Genomic DNA, 20,791 nt, shown 5'->3' with positions numbered 1-20,791 from the left:
TCCACCCCTCCGCCGCGCTTTCCTCTCTGTCTCTCTCTTCCCCTCCCGCAGCCAAGGCTCCATTGGAGCAAAGATGGCCCGGGCGCTGGGGATGGCTCTGTGGCCTCTGCCTCAGGCGCTAGAGTGGCTCTGGTCGCAACATGGCGACGCCCAGGATGGACAGAGCATCGCCCCCTGGTGGGCAGAGCTTCGCCCCTGGTGGGCGTGCCGGGTGGATCCTGGTCGGGCGCATGCGGGAGTCTGTCTGACTGTCTCTCCCTGTTTCCAGCTTCAGAAAAGTCAAAAAAAAAAAAAAAAAAGTCTCGCACAGGTGAAATCTGAAAGACGTCTCGAGTTGAGTTAAGATTCACATACCCACAACCCTGGCGTCTGTTCTGGCAGCGGGACCGCGGTTCTGTAAAATGGTAACATTGGGGAGACTCAGGGGTTATATAGGAACTCTATATCATCTTTGCAACTTTTCGGTATATATAAAATTATTCTAGAACACAAAGTTTGTTGATATTTTTAAAAGACACGCGGTGATGGTTATAACAATGGATGTGGGATAATGACCGGCTCAGTATTGTTATAATCATGAAAATCATACATTAAAATAGCTGATCCGTTAAAACTTTGGCATTTTCCAAGAAAAATTCATGTTTAAAAAGTCAGCTTGCCTGACCTGTGGTGGCGCAGTGGATAAAGCGTCAACCTGGAAGCGCTGAGGTTGCCGGTTCAAAACCCTGGGTTTGCCTGGTCAAGACACATATGGGATTTGATGCTCCCTGCTCCTCCCCCCTTCTCTCTCTCTCTCTCTTCCCTCTCTATAATAAATAAAATCTTAAAAAAAAAAAAAAGTCAGCTCACTTGTGGTGGTGCAGTGGATAAAGCGTCCACCTGGAATGCCAAGGTCACCGGTTCGAAATCCCGGAGCTTGCTGGGTCAAGGCACATACAAGAAGCAACTACTGGCCCTGGTCGGTTGGCTCAGTGGTAGAATGTCGGCCTGGCGTGCGGAAGTCCCGGGTTCGATTCCTGGCCAGGGCACACAGGAGAGGCGCCCATCTGCTTCTTCACCCCTCCCCCTCTCCTTCCTCTCTGTCTCTCTCTTCCCCTCCCGCAGCCGAGGCTCCATTGGAGCAAAAGATGGCCTGGGCGCTGGGGATGGCTCTGTGGCCTCTGCCCCAGGCACTAGAGTGGCTCTGGTTGCAACAGAGAGAAGCCCCGGATGGGCAGAGCATCCCCCCCCGGTGGGCGTGCTGGTGGATCCCGGTCGGGCGCATGCGGGAAACTGTCTGACTGCAAAAAAAGAAGCAACTACTGCGAGTTGATGTTTCTTGTTCCTCTCCCTACCCCCCCCTCTCTAAAATCAATAAATAAAATCTTTTTTAAAAAAGAAAGAAAAACAGGCCCTGGCCGGTTGGCTCAGCAGTAGAGCGTCGGCCTAGCGTGCGGAGGACCCGGGTTCGATTCCCGGCCAGGGCACACAGGAGAAGCGCCCATTTGCTTCTCCACCCCTCCGCCGCGCTTTCCTCTCTGTCTCTCTCTTCCCCTCCTGCAGCCAAGGCTCCATTGGAGCAAAGATGGCCCGGGCGCTGGGGATGGCTCTGTGGCCTCTGCCTCAGGCGCTAGAGTGGCTCTGGTCGCAACAGAGCGACGCCCCAGATGGGCAGAGCATCGCCCCCTGGTGGGCAGAGCGTAACCCCTGGTGGGCGTGCCGGGTGGATCCCGGTCGGGCGCATGCGGGAGTCTGTCTGACTGTCTCTCCCTGTTTCCAGCTTCAAAAAAATGAAAGAAAAAAAAAAAAAAAGAAAGAAAAACTATTCAGCTCAGGTTATCACTTTTAAACAAACAAGAAACCAATACAGCACACTCGGACCAAGAACAGTTCCCTATCTTTCTTAAGATACTGTCTTTCTTAAGCCCACACAGTAAGTTCATAAGGCCATTTGAACAAAAGAAAGCAATTGTCTTAAAAAAAAAACCCAAAAAGCAATGCTCTGCCAGTTTCTCCTGAATGTCACAGGTCTCTGTGAACAGTCACTGCCCACTGCGGCCACTCTCCCTGGGGGACTGCCTGGCCTCTGGGGGGTGAGACAGTCCCTCTCTGACCGCCTGGCCTCTGGGGTGTGAGACAGTCCCTCCCTGACCGCCCTGGCCTCTGGGGGGTGAGACAGTCCCTCTCTGACCGCCCGGCCTCTGGGGTGTGAGACAGTCCCTCTCTGACCGCCTGGCCTCTGGGGGGTGAGACTGTTCCTCTCTGACCGCCTGGCCTCTGGGGGGTGAGACAGTCCCTCTCTGACCGCCTGGCCTCTGGGAGGTGAGACAGTCCCTCTCTGACCGCCTGGCCTCTGGGGGGTGAGACAGTCCCTCTCTGACCGCCTGGCCTCTGGGGGGTGAGACTGTCCCTCTCTGACCGCCTGGCCTCTGGGGGGTGAGACGGTCCCTCTCTGACCGCCTGGCCTCTGGGGGGTGAGACTGTCCCTCTCTGACCGCCTGGCCTCTGGGGGGTGAGACAGTCCCTCTCTGACCGCCTGGCCTCTGGGGGGTGAGACAGTCCCTCTCTGACCGCCTGGCCTCTGGGGGGTGAGACAGTCCCTCTCTGACCGCCTGGCCTCTGGGGGGTGAGACAGTCCCTCTCTGACCGCCTGGCCTCTGGGGTGTGAGATTGTCCCTCTGACCTCCTGGCCTCTGGGGTGTGAGACTGTCCCTCTCTGACCGCCTGGCCTCTGGGGAGTGAGACAGTCCCTCTCTGACCGCCTGGCCTCTGGGGTGTGAGATTGTCCCTCTGACCGCCTGGCCTCTGGGGGTGAGACTGTCCCTCTGACTGCCTGGCCTCCACTGCAGGCCGGGCGGCCTCCTTTCCTTCCCCACGGCTCCACGGAAACTGATCGCAGATTCGACAATGACCTCTTTATAGCTCTCTCTGTACTCTCTGTTTTCCCATCCTCTAGACCTTTCTATTGCATTTTTACAGTTTTTATTTACTGATCTTAGAGAGAGGAAAGAGGGAGAGGGGCCGGGGAGGGGGAGGAACAGGAAGCATCAGCTCCTAGTAGCAGTTGCCAGGGTGTCTAACCAGCGACCTCAGCATTTCAGGTCGAGGCTCTCTCCACTGCACCACCACACAGCAGGCTCTACTGCGTTTTTTTTGTTTGTTTGTTTGTTTTTTGTATTTTTCTGAAGTTAGAAACGGGGAGGCAGTCAGAGACTCCCACCTGTGCCCGACCGGGATCCACCCAGCATGCCCACCAGGGGGTGATGTTCTGCCCCTCTGGGGTGTTGCTCTGTTGTAACCAGAGCCATTCTAGCGCCTGAGGCAGGGGCCACAGAGCCATCCCCAGCGCCCGGGCCAACTTTGCTCCAATGGAGCCTGGGCCACAGTAGGGGAAGAGAGAGACAGAGAGGAAGGAGAGGGGGAGGGGTGGAGAAGCAGATGGGCTCTTCTCCTGTGTGCCCTGGCCGGGAATCGAACCTGGGACTCCTGCACGCCAGGCCGACGCTCTACCACTGAGCCAACCGGCCAGGGCCTCTACTGCATTTTTTAAAAAAAGATTTTATTTACTGATTTTTACAAGGATGGGGCAGGGAACGAGAAATGGTTGCTTCAGTCTAGCTGTCCATCAGTTGCTCACGTACGTGCCTTGACCGGGCAAGCCCATGGTTTCGAACCGGCGACCGACCGCAGTGTTCCAGGTCGGCACTCTCTCCACGCCGCAGGCCAGGCTCTGCGGGGTTTCTCCCGCCTCCACTCCAGGGCTCTCTTCTTTGGCTTCCATCCTGCTGCCTAGCGGCGTCTTGTGTTCCGTTTGCCGTCCCTGTCCTGGACCTTCCGTCTCCCCTCCTTGGCCTGCTGTACCCCTTCCTCTCTCACCCCCGGGTCACATCTCCCTGCAGCCCTGGCCTCCAGAGGCCTGTGTTCCTTTTGCCCTTGAACAGTCACTCCTCACTCCTGGCTGCCCAGCACCCCCCATCCAGGAGTGCAGTCTCTCTCTCTCAGTGTGCCTCCCCTCGGGGACTGGCTCCCCTCCCCGCACCCCGCCTCCGGCCATGGCACGGTCACTGCAGTCGTTCCTCTCTTAGTCTGCTCAGGCAGCCGCAGCAAAATACCACACACACGCCCTGGCCGGTTGGCTCAGTGGTAGAGCGTCGGCCTAGCGTGCGGAGGACCCGGGTTCGATTCCCGGCCAGGGCACACAGGAGAAGCACCCATTTGCTTCTCCACCCCTCCGCCGCGCTTTCCTCTCTGTCTCTCTCTTCCCCTCCCGCAGCCAAGGCTCCATTGGAGCAAAGATGGCCCGGGCGCTGGGGATGGCTCTGTGGCCTCTGCCTCAGGCGCTAGAGTGGCTCTGGTCGCAACATGGCGACGCCCAGGATGGACAGAGCATCGCCCCCTGGTGGGCAGAGCTTCGCCCCTGGTGGGCGTGCCGGGTGGATCCTGGTCGGGCGCATGCGGGAGTCTGTCTGACTGTCTCTCCCTGTTTCCAGCTTCAGAAAAATGAAAAAAAAAAAAAATACCACACACACAACAGAAATTTATCAATAGCTCCTCACAGTTCCAGAGGTGGGACTCCTTCTCCCTCTCCCTCTCCCTCTTCTTCCTCTTCCTCCTCTTCCTCCTCCTCTTCTTTTTCTTCTTCATCTTTTTCTCCTGAGAGAGACAGACAGACAGGAAGGGAGAGAGATGAGAAGCATCAACTCGTAGTTGCATCACTTTTTGTTGTTCATTGATTCCTTTCTCATATGTTCCTTAACCGGGGAGCTCAAGCCGAACCAGTGACCCCTTGCTCAAGCCAACGACCTTTAGGCTCAAGCCAGTGACCCTACGCTCAAGCTGCTGAGCCTGCACTCAAGCCAGCGACCTCAGGGTCTTGAACCTGGGCCCTCAGTGTGCCAGGCCAACACTCTGTCCACTGGGCCACCGCCTGGTCAGGCTCATCCTTTACTTATGAAGACACCAGTCATATTGGGTTCAGCCAAACCTAATAACCTCCTTTGACTTTAATTTTATCTTTAAAGGCCTTGTCTTCTGATGCAGTCCTATTCTGAGGTGTGCCAGGAGTTAGGACTCCAACATATGCATTTGGAGTAGGGAGACATAATTCAACCCATTCCTGTCACCCAGCCCAAAAAGCTTTGTTTTTCTCTTTACTTCCCTCTATCAACTTTAAAAAAATTTTTTTAATATATATATATTTTTAGCTATGCATTTTAATTAATTAATTATTTATTTTACAGAGAGAGAGAGAGAGAGTCAGCAAGAGAGAGAGATAGGGACAGACAGACAAGAATGGAGAGATGAGAAGCATCAATCATCAGTTGTCCGTTGCGACACCTTAGTTGTTCATTGATTGCTTTCTCACATATGCCTTGACCAGGGGGCTACAGCTGACCGAGTAACCCCTTGCTCCAGCCAGTGACCTTGGGTCCAAGCTGGTGAGCTTTTTGCTCAAGCCAGTTGAGCCCGCGCTCAAGCTGGCGACCTCGGGGTCTTGAACCTGGGTCCTTCCGCATCCCAGTCGTTGCTCTATCCACTGCGCCACCGCCTGGTCAGGCTATCAACTTTTTTTTTAAAGATTTTATTTATTCATTGTAAAGAGAAGAGTGAAAGAGAGAGAAAGAGAGGGGGGAGGAGCAGGAAGCATCAACTCCCATGTGTGCCTTGACCAGGCAAGCCCAGGGCTTCGAACCAGTGACCTCAGTGTTCCAGGCCGATGCTTTATCCCTTGCGCCACCACAGGTCAGGCCCCTCTATCGACTTCTATCCAGACATTCTGTCTTCTAGGCTTTTCCTGTTGAATTCCTAGATCCATTCCTTCCTTCCCAGTGCCGTTCTGTGTGGCCGTGTCCTGTGTTCATACGGCCCTTTATCCTCTGACCTACCTTGCTTTTCTTCTTTAGGTATTTTTATTAAAACCACGCATGTGTGCAACACATATAAATGCTGGTGATGAAAGGGAGCAGTCCTCCGCCCAAACCCCAAGCCCCAGGCCAGATGCAGCCTTCATATGGCTTCTTTGATCTGGCAGACGCCTGAGGAAATTCCTTTCAACCATATCTCTTTCCATTTGCCATGATGGTTGACTCCACAACTCCAGATATTATTATACAAGTATTTTAAAATGGCCTCTACTTATCAATGTAAACATTCTACCTTTTTAGGAAAGAAAAGACTTAGGCTCAGAAGCCCCCACCCCCACCCCTGAATACCTTACCTCCTCCCTCCCTTCGATTTTTAAAAATAATTTTTAAAATTGATTTTAAAAACCTGACCAGGTGGTGGCACAGTGGATAGAGTGTCAGACTGGGATGCAGAGGACCCAGGTTCTAAACCCCGAGGTCGCCAGCTTGAGCGTGGGCTCATCTGGTTTGAGCAAAGCCCACCAGCTTGGACCCAAGGTCGCTGGCTCAAGCAAGGGGTGACTCGGTCTGCTGAAGGCCCGCGGTCAAGGCACATATGAGAAAGCAATCAATGACCAACTAAGGTGTCACAACAAAAAACTGATGATTGATGCTTCTCATCTCTCTCCGGTCCTTTCTGTCTGTCCCTGTCTATCCCTCTCTCTGACTCTCTCTCTGTCTCTGTAAAAAAAAAAAAAAAGAAATTGATTTTGAGAGAGGGAGATGAGCAGGAGGAAGAGAGAGAGAGAGAAACATCGATTTGTTGTCCCACTAATTTATGCATTCATCTGTCACTCTCACATGTGCCCTGACTGGGGATTGAACCCGCAATCTTGGCATATCGGGATGATACTGAGCTACCTGGCCAGGGTAAAATTTCCTTCCAATTTTTCTTTTTTTTCCTCCTAATTTTTTGATACTTAACTATTATGTTTAGTTCTTCTGAACTTCTTTCTTGCCATCAACATTTGAAAGTATTTCTAATTCCTCACAGAGTCCATGAGATTATGGGTGCCCTTCACTCTCCCTTCCATTTCTCTTTCCTGTCCCACTCTCCGCTTCTGTCAGGTATATCTTTAGTGTCACCTGGCCAAGGGTGATGGACACCACTTACAGTCAATGTGTGACACCATGTAAGAACGGTATGCTTATAGGTTAGTTCTAAGAGTGCGATGTCAGGACATAGGGCCTACATTGCGTGACTAGGTCAAGTTTGTCGACCTCTGACCCAGTCTATCTGGACAGTGCTAGGACTGGAGGTCTTGGATGAGTGCCATTAAGTGGCCGCTTCCTGTTCTGTCCTCCACCCCAAAGGTGCCGACAGTCGCCAGCCTCTGAGAACGGCCCCCGTGATCCCTGTCTCTTAGTTTCCACATCTGGTACAGCTCCTGCCCTCACAGGACAGGGCCACATGTGTCACCAGGGTGGAGGCGATGACATGTGAGTTCCACGCCGACATCGTCAAAGACATCGATTGCAGCTTCTGTTCCGGTTCCCTTTCCTTGAGATCACTCCCTCCCTCTGGGGGAAGCCAGCTTTCACGTTCTGAGGGACCCCCGGGAAGCCTGTCGGAGAAATGCACGTGGGGAGAAACGGAAGCCTTTTGCCCCCAGTCCTGTGAGTGAAGCCTCAGGTGGCTGCAGTCTCGGCCAACTGTGTAAGCATTTCTGTGCCCGCGCTGCCCAGTAAAGCTGCTTTGAATTTCTGACTCTCAGACATTATGACATAATAAATGTTTGTTGTTTCAAAGATCTTATTTATTGATTTGACAGAGAGAGGAGAAAAATCAACCCACAGTTGCCTCACTTTAGTTGCTCATTGGTTGCTTTGTGGTTTGTCCCGTGACCGGGCAAGCCCAGGGTTTCCAACCGACAACCTCAGCGTTCTAGGTTGAAGCTTTTCCCACTGCTCCGCCACCGGCCAAGCTAAATGTTTATTGTGTTAAACTGCTAAGTTTGCCTGACCTGTGGTGGTGTGGTGGAGAGTTGTCAACTTGGAGCATTGGGGTTGCTTGTGCGAAGCCCCAGGCTTGCCCAGGTCAAGGTACATATAAGAAGCACCTAGGACAGGGGTCCCCAAACTCTGGCCCGGCCGGCGGGCCGCATGCGGCCCCCTGAGGCCATTTATCCGGCCACCGCCGCACTTCCAGAAGGGGCACCTCTTTCATTGGTGGTCAGTGAGAGGAGCATAGTTCCCATTGAAATACTGGTCAGTTTGTTGATTTAAATTTACTTGTTCTTTATTTTAAATATTGTATTTATTCCCGTTTTGTTTTTTTACTTTAAAATAAAATATGTGCAGTGTGCATAGGGATTTGTTCATAGCTTTTTTATAGTCTGGCCCGCCAACGGTCTAAGGGACAGTGAACTGGCCCCCTGTGTAAAAAGTTTGGGGACCCCTGACCTAGGAGTTGATGCTGCCTGTTCCACCCCTCTCCCTTCCTCTCTTTCTCCTCTCTGTAAAAATCAATAAACAAAATCTTTAAAAACTAAAAATAAATACACTGATAAGTTTTGGGGTACAGTGTTATGCAGAGGTAGATAATAAATGCCACATTCAAATGAAAAAGGACATTGGTACCTGTGTACTTCTATACGTATACGTTCACACGTAGGATTTTATACACACACGCATTGTTTTGTTACTAGACAAAGCATTTATGGACTTCCACAGATTGTATTTGTGTGAATATCTATGACTGGAATTATCCTACCTGTGGAAGAGAGTGTTATACATTCATATATATCTCTATATCTTTTGCATTTCCTTCTGATAGGAAGGAGGAAAAAAAAAATCTGAGCATATTTCAGTCTTTCCTGCGGCACCTGCTTTGTCTTTTACAAATGGAGATTGTTAGGCGGAGAGAACGGGTCGGAACTCCTTCTCAAGTTGTTGGACAGATGTGTCTGGGCCGCAGTCTGTACATCTCCAACCCAGAGTATAAACTAGAGGGGCTAAGTCATACGCCGGGTACTTCTGGTCGGCATAAAGCATGAGACGTGGAAAAGAAGAAAGGAAAGCTGATGGAGAGAAAGACAGGGAGAAGGGACAGAAGTCAGAAAGTGAAGAAATCCCCAGTGGCCGTTGGTGCTCCCCAGCACATTCCTCTGGTTCTGACCCTCTTCTAAGCTCCAGGACAATGCTGGTTACCTGGTCAAGGTCACTGTGCAAGCCCATGACCTGCTTGAGGCCATCAGTAAATACTCAGCTCTCAGCCTGCAAATCAGGTACTGACCACCGCAGATTCAGCCTCCGTGAAATTGGGGTGAGACTGGCAGAGAAATGAATAAACTATCTCTTTACACCTCCCCCAAAAGGGTTAGTTAGCCAAGGCCTCAAAACAGTATGTGTCTCTTGTTTTTATATTACCATGTGTAGAGCATGTGCTGTGAGTAATCCCCCTTGGACTGTGAGATTTTATTAGCCTGTATCGTCATAGTTTTATCTGAGAGGGTAAACTCCTAAGGTTGAAATCTGGAGGCCAGATTCCCGGGCTGCCGCTTTCAGGATCAAACTGTCCAGTGTCAGGACTAGTTTCCAGGCCTGGCTAGTCTAAGCAGAAGCTTGTTTTATGAAGATGTTTATCATGTTTATCAAACTGTAAATCACAAATATGACCAAAAATCAAGACCACATCTCATAATCTTAATAGCACGAATGAACAGACAAAATACCTGAGAATTCCTGAGAAATCTACTTTGCTTGCTGGCCATCAATCTGAGAGGGGTACATTACGGAAACCTGGTTTTTGTAAGAGAAGAGAATGTGTGTGCAGAGAAGGTGTATTTTAAAGGTCGATTCTGGTTCAACAGTTTCTTAGGTGAGACACCAAAAGCAAAAGCAACAAAAGAAAAAAAAAGATAAATTGGACTTCATCAAAATGAAAAATTTTTGTGCTGCAGCAACTGCCACCAAGAAAGGGAAAAAACAACTAACAGAACGAGAGAAAATACTTTCAAATCAAATATTTGATAACAGACTTATAGCTAGAAGAAAGAACTCCTACACCTCAATAAATAATAATATATAACAAAATAATAATAACAAAACAATCGACAGGGTTTGCTTAAAGCAAACATAAGCCTTTTACTGAAGAACTACAAGCCTGGGGCTTGACCACCCACCGTGACCTGCTTTCCCAGTCGGGGGCATGATCAGCTTGTCCTGTTGTACGGTATTTTCATGGACCCCTTGTACGGTATTTTTATGTCCACAACGATGTTATTTTTAAAAAAAGTTCTTCCATGGTGATGATCACAGATAAAACTCAGCCAGATCAAGCAGACAAGACCCAGGGCTAAGTATATAAATATATAGAGATATAGATAGATAGATAGATATTTAAACAAATGTCATTAACTACTTGGAATCTCCCATTTTACCTTGTGAGTTTTCCACACAGTTATCATTGTGTGAAAGTCAATCAGGGAAGCACCAGCAAAACCCTAGCTTTAAATACTGCTCCCAAAAATTAGGGGATATTTCAACACTTCATATTCATGTTGCAATATCCTCTCATTTTTGTGAGCAGTGTATTTCCAGGTTAGCAATCATTTGGAAACCTCAGGAATTCCATCCTTTGTTTCTGGACAATTTATACCGAAGGGTGTGGGTATCAATTATTCTTTTGGCTCAAGGGTGAAAAAACGTACGGGCGGTACCAGAATCTATTTTGAGTTTACCTACTAAAGAGTTGTAATTTGGGGACCCAACAAAATTCTAAAATGTTATCACAGAGAGTGACCCATAAGGAGTATTATTAGGCTTTGCTTTCAGTCCAGTTTTGACTTTTGATTACCTAATACTACACGTTTTCATTAGCACGTTATAGCTGTGAAAAAGGGGACTGAAAAGGCTCTCTGGTGCCTAGGACTTGTGACTCAGTGGCCAACGTCCCCCTCTTCCCATTTCGAGGACAGAGGTCTGGGGCCCTGGGGGATCCTAACAGAAATCGCGTTCGGAAGAGGTAAAAAAAAAAAAATCCACGCGGCAGGAGGGGTGTGTCCTTCCCGAAGTCGTCGTTAGCAGCGTCGCGAGGTTATCTCTGACCTTGCTCAGAGCGTGGGGACCGCTCAGCTGCCCGCGCACGTGGCGAGGCGGGGACAGAGCCACGTGGGGCCCCAGGGAGCCAGCCCCCGCCGCACGCTGTTTAAACCCCGGACACTGGACGTGAATTCCCAGCTTGTGCGTGGAGGACACCGGAACGCTGAGCCCCCCGAAGGGACAAGCCATTAGCTCCTTAGGAGTAACACTGTAACGAAATACAATCAATTCCGGATACCTCTCGCCCCGCCCACTCTCCGCCCGCGGGTTTAGCCCCGCCTCCCCGCCCCGCGTCGGAGAGGCGCAAGAGAACCCGGAAAAGCGATTCCATCCGGGTGCTTTGCCAGGGAGGGCACGGGGCGTGGCCTTATGATGACAAGGGTGGGCGGAGCCAACTCTGAGACCCTCGACTTCCGGACGGAGGAAGTAGGGAAGGCATGTCCCCGCCCCAAGAACTCTCCATTTTGAAAAAGAGGGGGGCTCTCTATCCTCAAACTCCCCTTTGAGGCGGAAATACGCGACTAAGCAGTTTCACCTCAAACGCTGTTTCTATGAAGTTCTGTTCGCACTCCCTCCTCCTGCGCTTCTCTCCCCTCCCTCCTAGGTAACCGTGCCGACCTACCGGGCCCAGGCTGTTCTCCCCCCCGCCCGCTGCTTCCGCCTAGATGGTAGGCCCCGCGGAGGGCGCAGGCGCAGCGTGCGCGGGGCGGTGCCGCCGAGGGGCGGGTGACGCAGCGGCGTCGCTGCCATTTTAAGTTGTTTGTTCTGGCTTCTCGGGTTCAGACGCGACTCTGCCCGGACCCGGGAGGCGCCGAGGCCGCCGCCGCCGCCGCGGACGCTCGCCTTCCGCTCGGCTGTCCCCGCGACCCCGCTATCCTGCAAGCCGCCGCCGCGGGCCAGGAGGACTCGGAGCAGATGCTTGAGCTGCCATAACTTGACTCGCCGGCAGAGCTTAGCGCAGGGCTCCCTCCCTCCCTCCCTCCGTCCGTCGCTTCCTTCTGTCTCTCTCTCTCTCCCCGCCTCTCCCTCTCTCTCCCGCCGCCGTCCCGTCCTCTCTCCGCCCGGGCGCCGAAGCCAGACTATGGGTCCCAGGCAGGGGCTGCGTGGCGGCAGCAGCGCGGGCGGCCCGGCCCCAGTGCGCGCCGCCGCGGCCATGGCGGGGCTCCGTTGGCTGCTGGTCTTCTCTTGACATGGCTCCTGCCCGAGCCGCGAGCAGCGCCCCCGCCGCCACTTCCGCCGCCGCCGCCTCCGCGCCCGCGGGCTGCGGCTAGAGGGCCCGCCCGCCCCGCGCCCCGGCCCCGCCCCGCGCCGCGCGGCCGCGCCCCCGCCCTGCACCATCCACACCCGGGAAACATGCTCTGTCCCACGTGAGCGCTCCGCCGGACAGCCGGGCACTCCGTTTCTTCTCTGGGGGGTGGGGTGGGGTCGGGTGGGCCTCCTTCCAAAAGTCACTAATAGTCACGCAACTCTTTTTTTTCTTTCTTTTTTTTTTTTTTTTTTGCCCCCACGAGTCCTTCCCCTTTCTCTCCGGTTCCGCCTCCTCCTACCTACCTACCTACCTACCTACCTGTCTACCCACCCGGGCGGGGTATGGTCTCCACGATGACATGAGACAGAACCCGAGTGATCCCGTGTCTCCCGTGGCGCGAGCGAGTCGCTGCGGCTGAAGGCCGAGGGCGGGAGGCGGGCCTGGGGCGGCAGGTGGCAGGTGGGCCCCCGGCTCGGCCTGGATTGGGGAGAAGAACCCGCCGCCTTTTAGCCTCGGCGATGCCCACGGGTTCGGTCGGGGCGAAGCGCTAGGGAAGGCTCCCTGCCGGAGGAACCGCTCCATTCCGTTCGGGACCCCCTCGTCCCGCCCTGTCCCGTCCCCTCCTTCTGCCATCATGCTTCTGGGCAGCAGCGTGAGCCGCCGGCCGGTGAAAATGGGGGTGCTGGGGACGTTGGAAGCGACTCCGCTGTCTTTTCTCCTGGCTCCTCTGGGCGGCAGCTGCCCGCCCCCGGTCTACACTGTAGTGAATTGCAGGGAAACCCTGAACCTCTCCCCGTCCTCGACCGCTGTCGCCCCTCTCTCCTGGCTCAGCACCCCGGGTCATCAATAGCAGCCACTGACAAGACAGCAGTAGTGAAACCTGAAATAACTAGGAATTCATTAGGTGCTGCGGCCATGGGTCTGGCTGGGTAAATCCAATTGGCTATTTCAGTTTCATTCACCTTCCCTGTTGGTGTTTTTTGGGGGGAGGATTTTAGGTGTGGGGGAGTGTTTTTTTCTTTCTGTTTTCCCTTTTTCTTCCATTTCATTTTTTGGGGGGAGGGAGTTATTTGGAAAGCAAGGATTACACCCCTCCCTGTTCCTTTTCATTGTCTTTTGTCTAAAAAGAGGGGGGAAAGCCCAGATGGGTTCTAAGGATTGGACTGGTGTCAGCTGGGTTTTATTGCGCACCTAAGTCTTGGTAGCAGGCTTTTCGTTTACCCCCGAAGCCTTAATTTTGGCGGTTAAGCCAGATGTGTTTTTCAAAAAATTAGTTCCAGTATTTTCTCCTCTTGCTTTCCTTCCTCCTCTTCCTTTTTCCCGTCCCGCCCTAAACGTTATTGTCCAAACATGACTGGACGGCACCTTTGGTTTCTTGACCCTGTAATATGACAGTCTGCTAATATTGCCAGAAGGTGCAATTTTTGGGTTACAGTCGTGATTTTAGCAATTCAATCATATTAGCAGGGAGGAAAAAAAATGACTTGTTTCTGTTGTACTTGAGTCTTAAGAAAAAGTGCCCATAGTTTAGTGACAATTTCCAAAGGCTTTAGTACCACCTGTGTTTCAAAATGGGGGACCCAAACTCCCGGAAGAAACAAGCTCTGAACAGACTACGTGCTCAGCTTAGGAAGAAAAAAGAATCTCTAGCTGACCAGTTTGACTTCAAGATGTATGTTGCTTTTGTGTTCAAGGAGAAGGTAATTTAAAGTTCTTAATGTGAGTGAGCACAAGGGGTTTTGTAAGTTGTTAAAGTGGTTGGCAGAAGTCTCCTTTGTATGCCTTGATCTTCGTCCCTGGGGGAGTTCCTGACTCCAGTAGTTTGGATATAACTGAATGGAGGCCTGGTCCTGGCTAGTTTGCAGGCACCTCTAAAGCTCAGGGTCTGCTTCCAATTAACATGGGGTGGGCAGCATTGTAAAACTTTCTCTATGCTTTGCAGTAATTTCATGTCCAGTTAGGTAGAGAACCTTATAACTGAGTTTAAAGATTGTCTGATGTAAAGTATGTAAATATTTGACTGAAAGTGGTAAGTTGGAACCAGAATGTTAAAAAGCACTCTTCAAGTCTGGGATATGTAGGTATCTTATGTAATGAAATAGAATGCACTTTAGTGTTTGGGAGCAGTTAAATGCATAAATGGTTAATTTGTGTAGATGTGCAGTTTATGACCATTCTAAGTGAAATAGGAAGTTTAAGTTTTTGGAGCCTTAATCAGAATTCTATAGTTAAATAGTAAATAATGACTTGAGTTACCAAGGGGAAACATTTTATTACAACCTAAAATAACGGTATCTATTTGACATGATATTAGGATTTTTGCGCTTAAATGAAATATCTTAGTGTATCGATTTGGAAGTTCCCCAGGTTTGAACCCAACACTCAGCTCTTAAAGGTCATGTGTCAAAGTGCTCTGCTGCTAGAGTATAGAAGGCTTTGTTCGGTGTTTTCAGAAGTAGTCTGTTCTGAGTGGCTTGTTCCAAGCTTGGTAGTCCTAGCAATTTATTTTTCCATTCTCTTTTTCTCTCTTTTTCTCTGCCTCTTTTGAGTAAGCTGACTGAAGAATTGATGAGATCAGATTTTAGTTGAAGATACTCTAGTGCAGGTTCTCTAGAAATCAAGATGTAGCTGGTGAGGATCGGTTGGGAAGGTGCCGCAGTACCACCGGTTCTTTAACCTGAGGACATCTGTACCTGCAGAGCTGGTCCCAGGCACTGGTCTGAGTAGTTCATGAATTTTATAATCAGAGGTCGGAGAGCATTGACACTTGTAGTTATAATATCGAGATGGAAATTGGCCCATTAAGGAGTAAAACAATATATTTTGAGTAGCGTTTTAAACTGCTGACATTTTACTTTTAACTTTGTAGAACCAGTTGAATGAAATCATATCAAGAGTAAACCTTTTCTTTAACCTTAGGGGTACTGATATTTGTTTCTCACAGCATTTAAGAAGTATTCTAGAATAAATGCTTGTTGTGGATAGGTGACGTTATGAAGCCGTGTGGGTAAACATTCTGATAGCAGCCTGTGTGGGGCAGGGGGAGGATGGGAGGGTTGGCCTGGATGAAAATCTGTCTTCAGTACAGAAATTTCCTTTAAAAATTTTGCTGAGTTAGAATAAAGATACAGGACATTATAATATGAACTGAGTGTTAAAAAAAGTGCTACCATTGTGTTAATATACCTTTTTATTCTTTTTAGAAGAAAAAATCAGCACTTTTTGAAGTGTCTGAGGTTATTCCAGTCATGACTAACAATTACGAAGAAAACATCCTGAAAGGTGTGCGGGACTCCAGCTACTCCTTGGAGAGCTCCGTGGAGCTCCTACAGAAGGACGTGGTCCAGCTCCACGCTCCACGCTACCAGTCTATGCGCAGGGTGAGCTCTGGCTTGAAGTCTTGATTTGGTAGCGTTAGCGAGTCAGGCTTGCATTTTCCCCTCTAAAATAGGCAGTTACCGTGGTCATGAATCTCTTTAAAAGTTGATTTCAAATAAAATGTAGGTGACTTCTTAGGTGGTTTTATGCTGATAGTGGTGTGCATTATTGCGGTAATGTTTTATAGTACTATTCATTGGTTTTCTTTTTTATGGAAGAAATAACATGCCCTTAAAAAACTTAAAGTAGAAGATACTATTGCCACCAACCGTCTAAGCTTCTGCGGCTTCTTGAAAGTCAGTCTGGTATAGTTGTAGAAGAGAACCCCACCATCAGGGGTGGTGTCGGGAGGAGGCCATGAACTAGTCTGAAGGGTTTATTGGCCTCGGGAAATTAATACACTAGACTAGGGTGATAAGGAGAATTATAAGAAGGTAGTGTTCATATCAGAAGCCCCAAGACATCTTTGCTTAAATATATATAGTTCTGATTTTGAAGAGTAGAAATAAAAAGTGCGGGGACTTAAAAAAGACAAAGAATCAGAGCTGGTGCGTTTAGGCTTCGATGGAGGGACCTTGTTGAGGGACTAGACTGACTCGACAAGATAGAAGTTAGAATCAGGTCCCGAGCTGTGAGCTGTGCAGCTATATGACGGTCACGTCTCACATGTAACGGTATACAGTGGATCTTTTGCACTGTGTAGTGTTTCTATAATCAAACCATCTAATTTGTGACATTGCCTGTCTCTCTAAAAATTATTTTCTTCTTGTTTTTATTTTTGTCGTTTTATAGGACGTGATTGGCTGTACTCAGGAGATGGATTTCATTCTTTGGCCTCGGAATGACATTGAAAAAATTGTCTGTCTCCTGTTTTCTAGGTGGAAGGAATCTGATGAGCCTTTTAGGCCTGTTCAGGTATTTTATTCTAAAATTAGTGGTGAGCACCTCAAGTGAAAACTGGAATAGAATCTACCTTAAAGTCCTGGGGTGTACTTTCTCAGAAGGTTTATTTTGGGTCCCAGACTTTTGAATGTTGTGATGCAGTAGGAAAATACATTTGCCTTAGAGTCTCTGGAGTGAGCTGGTGGTTCTCAGCTCCCCAAAGTGTCTGAAATTGTGGCCTGAGGAAATCTTGTGAGGTAGACGTGTGTTGATTTAAGGAGGGGTGCATGCATGACGTTAGCGAGACCTCTCCACCTGTGTCCTGTGCACTCCTGACCTTCCGGCGGTGGAACTTTCTGTGGTGAAGAGAATGTTCTTTATAATTAGCAGCCGTATCAGCTAGCAGGTTGGACAGCACGGCAGTGTGTATGTGTGTGCGGTACAATGTTTCACGTTGTGTAATACCTGTGGTGACATAGAAATGTTGTGTTTTTAATTAGGCTAAGTTTGAGTTTCATCACGGTGACTACGAGAAACAGTTTCTGCATGTACTGAGCCGCAAGGACAAGACTGGAATTGTTGTCAACAACCCAAGCCAGTCTGTGTTTCTCTTCATTGACAGACAGCACTTGCAGGTGAGCACTGACCACTTAGGGCAGGGGTCCCCAAACTACAGCCCGCGGGCCGCATGCGGCCCCCTGAGGCCATTTATCCGGCCCCACCACACTTCCGGAAGGGGCACTTCTTTCATTGGTGGTCAGTGAGAGGAGCATAGTTCCCATTGAAATACTGGTCAGTTTGTTGATTAAAATTTACTTGTTCTTTATTTTAAATATTGTATTTGTTCCCATTTTGTTTTTTTTACTTTAAGATATGTGCAGTGTGCATAGGGATTTGTTCATAGTTTTTTTTATAGTCCAGCCCTCCCAACGGTCTGAGGGACAGTGAACTGGCCCCCTGTGTAAAAAGTTTGGGGACCCCTGACTTAGGGGGTAATTTTAAATGCTTATTGATTATCAAACTGTTTTGTGCCAGTTACTTGATTCTGTTTTGCACCTTGAACAGTGCATTATAATTTTTTAAATTGAGTTTATTGAGGTGACACTAGACAACAGAATTGTGTGGGTGTCAGGTGCCCAGTTCTACAGCATGTTGTCTGCATGCTGGACTGTGGGTCCGCCACCTCCAGAACACTGCATTGTAAGAACAAGAAGCAGAGCTGGGCTGACCCTAGTACAGTGGTCCCCACACTTGGCTACATGTTTAGAACTGGCTGGAGAGCTTTTATTATTTTTTATTTTTTATTTATTTTTTTTTTAATTTTCTTTATTCATTTTAGAGAGGAGAGAGAAAGGGAGAGAGGGAGACAGAGAGGGAGAGAAAGAAGAGAGAGAGACAGAGAGAGAAGGTGGGGAGGAGCTGGAAGCATCAACTCCCATATGTGCCTTGACCAGGCAAGCCCAGGGTTTCGAACCGGCGACCTCAGCATTTCCAGGTCGACGCTTTATCCACTGCGCCACCACAGGTCAGTGGCTGGAGAGCTTTTAAAAGGCATGCATCCAGTGGACAGAGTTTGAAAAATGCTACCCTAAAACTTTTCTGTGAAGAGCATGGTCAGCAGATGAGTGTCACCTGAGAACTTGTGTCTGTCGTCTCAGGAGTGCCCCTCCTGCTCAGTCAGAGTCTGCGTTCCGAACAGAATCCTAGGTGACTGGTCATGTTAAGTTTTGAGAAGCACTGGCCTGTTTCAAGGAAAATAAACACCTAAGGGATTAGGCATATTGTATTTAAAGGTCCATTTGTGTTTCAAATAAGCACTTCCAATTAAAGCAGCAGTTCAGATATTCTGAATTAGTTATTATTTTAAGAACATTGTTTATTCTCATCACCTTAACCTGAATGTCCTCACTTAGTTTATAATAGACCCTTTATTATTAACCTCTATGGAAAAGGGCTAGACCAGAGGGTGAGATTGGATGGACAGTTGGTAGGGGCCCACGCCTGGACTCGGGGCTTCACGCAGGCGTGGAAGCGACTGGCTGGGGCCTGTTCTTTCTGTTAAAGTTTATAATAGATCCTTTGTTATTAACCTCTATCGAAAAGGGCTAGAACAGAGGGTGAGATTGGACGGACAGTTGGTAGAGGCGCACGCCTGGACTCGGGGCTTCACGCAGGCGTGGAAGTGACTGGCTGGGGCCTGTTCTTTCTGTTCAAGTCTGAGCAAATGATATTTACAAGTTTGTAACATTTAAATGAAAAATAAAGGCCATCTTTTTTAGAGGCTCTACAGTGAAAAGGTGAACTTGGAAGACAGGTGTGATTTATCTGGTAATACTATGGCTTTCTTTATCTGGTATCTGCTGAGATCTTTTTTTTTACCTATTTCTATTTCTGGTTTTCCCCTCACTTCCACTCTCACCATATCTGCTGTCTTCATACAAAACTGCTCTTCAAATCGGTCTCCATGAAATGCCTTTACCCGAATTTCTTTTAGGAAGTAGTCTATGGTTGACTTGACATTTATTCTGCATAAATTCTTGAAATATTTCTTTGTAGTCTTGCTTGTTTAGTTTTCCCAAATTTCCTGTGGCAGAGTTCTGAACTCTGACCTCTAAGGGTGGGGCCACCCCTGATCCCTTAACTCTGTCACTGTGTAAGTGCTCAGTCACCTGTGGGAGGTGGACTGCACGTGGCCGCCGATTGCTTGCGTTTAAGCCAATTATTTATTAAGAGTATGAAAACTTGTCTCCTTACAGACTCCAAAAAACAAAGCTACAATCTTCAAGTTATGCAGCATCTGCCTCTACCTGCCCCAGGAGCAGCTGACCCACTGGGCCGTCGGCACCATAGAGGACCACCTCCACCCTTACATGCCGGAGTAGGTGCCGGCCAGCAGGCGGCGCGAGACGTCCGAGTGCAGCAGCCGTTTTTCTTGTTTTCTCACCACTTTAATTCTTTCAGAGGGTAAAGAAAATGGACTCATGCACAGAACACTATGCATTTTGAAACTTGTTCATCCTGGATTTTTTTTTAATCATTTATATCTCAGAACTTGAAAAGGTTAGATGTCTTCTGCACGGACTGTGAAGGAAGGTGCCCTGCGTCTTGCTGCCCTGCGTCAGCTCCTGTGTGAAGAGAGGACTGCGTCCCGGCCCTGCGCCCTGCTCCCCAAGGCCGGAGCGTGGCCACTCAGTGCTCCCGTCTCCGTCTGTGCTGCGAGCCTCTGACACCTGTCGTCAGGATTTAGAGGGTGGGGAGTGAGGGTAACAGTTATAAGTAACATGTTAAAAACTTAATAGCTTTGCTATAATCACCATTGTTCCTGAACACGGTCAGATTCATTCTAATGACCAGAAGTGGTTAAAAAGAAATTAAACCACGGGAAAGAAATTTTAAATGGGAAAAAGAAAAGCATCTCTTTGTAGGCATTTTTCTTGCCTTCAGTTTAACTGGGCCATGTCTGTTTCCTGGTACTCATAAATGTATTTTATTTCCAGATCTCTTTCCCCAGGTTGCTGGTCTAAAAGTATTCTGCTGTGTGGACACAGCAAGACCCAGAGAAGCAGATCTGGAGCTCGGAGTAGCTAGCGCAGCTGTGAAACAGACTTGAGCATGGCTGCAGAAACCACGATAGGTAGAGGACTTACCTTTTGGTTTTTGTTTTGTTTTCTGATTTTAAGGAGATTTTATTACAAAGAAAAAAATTTCAGTGAATTTGCAGAAATACTGGTCTCTACACCATCTAAAAGAAAAACTTCCGGAGGTTTTTTTGGAGTAGAAAAAGTTATTAAAGTTGGAATCTTAAATTGTAAAACAACCATTGAGTATCAAAGTTATGAAAGCAGAACTCATTTTGTGCAATGAACATAAGGGAAGACTACTATATAGTTTTTTGTTTTTGTTTTTTTTCTTTTAAAAGAAGAGAAGCTTTGCTTAAGGGTTGCATATACTTTATTGGAGTAAATCTGAGTGATCCTACTCCTTTGGAGCGAAACTTAGTGCTTACTGGTTTCCAATTGTATTTAGCTTCTGGTTGGAATTTGAAAAAATGAAAACCTAAATAAAATAGGTGAAAGTTCCCTGACTTTTCAGGTGAATACACAAAACTTGAAGTGGTAACTTCTTTCCGAAGTCTCTGGGTAGGTGTTCCTGATGGCCTTGGGGGTGGCATTGCGAGTTCATGGCTAAACAGTAAAATCAGAAGAGGAAAATGGCTGCTGCGTGGCAATGTTAACAAGAGTAGGAATCCAGGATATTCTGTCAGCCTGGCCTGTTATACCTTCATGGAAAAGAAAAAATACCAGTCCCAAAATGCTTTGACATGTTTCCTAGTCAGTGAATTTGAAATGACGCTCTC

At 48.8% G+C, this 20,791-nt stretch overlaps 2 protein-coding genes across 2 annotated transcripts; one reads left to right on the top strand and one right to left on the bottom strand.

Moving 5' to 3' along the window:
* Positions 1-10,808: 10,808 nt before the first annotated feature.
* Positions 10,809-12,263, bottom strand: LOC136315229 (uncharacterized). Its single transcript, XM_066246668.1, has 2 exons — positions 11,548-12,263; positions 10,809-11,133 (listed from the first exon to the last, which is right to left on the bottom strand). The coding sequence occupies exons 1-2, from the start codon at positions 12,261-12,263 to the stop codon at positions 10,824-10,826; spliced, it is 1,026 nt and encodes a 341-aa protein (XP_066102765.1). The 3' UTR covers positions 10,809-10,823.
* Positions 12,264-12,370: 107 nt separating this feature from the next.
* C11H6orf62 (chromosome 11 C6orf62 homolog) lies at positions 12,371-20,342 on the top strand. The gene is made up of 5 exons (XM_066246669.1): positions 12,371-13,874; positions 15,378-15,554; positions 16,345-16,467; positions 16,935-17,069; positions 19,191-20,342. Exons 1-5 carry the CDS (start codon positions 13,746-13,748, stop codon positions 19,314-19,316), a joined length of 690 nt encoding a protein of 229 aa, XP_066102766.1. The 5' UTR covers positions 12,371-13,745; the 3' UTR covers positions 19,317-20,342.
* Positions 20,343-20,791: the final 449 nt, after the last annotated feature.

This window comes from Saccopteryx bilineata, chromosome 11, assembly GCF_036850765.1.
Source record: "Saccopteryx bilineata isolate mSacBil1 chromosome 11, mSacBil1_pri_phased_curated, whole genome shotgun sequence".
Classification (NCBI taxonomy): Eukaryota; Metazoa; Chordata; class Mammalia; order Chiroptera; family Emballonuridae; genus Saccopteryx; species Saccopteryx bilineata.
This window is presented reverse-complemented; position numbering and strand designations above follow the sequence as displayed.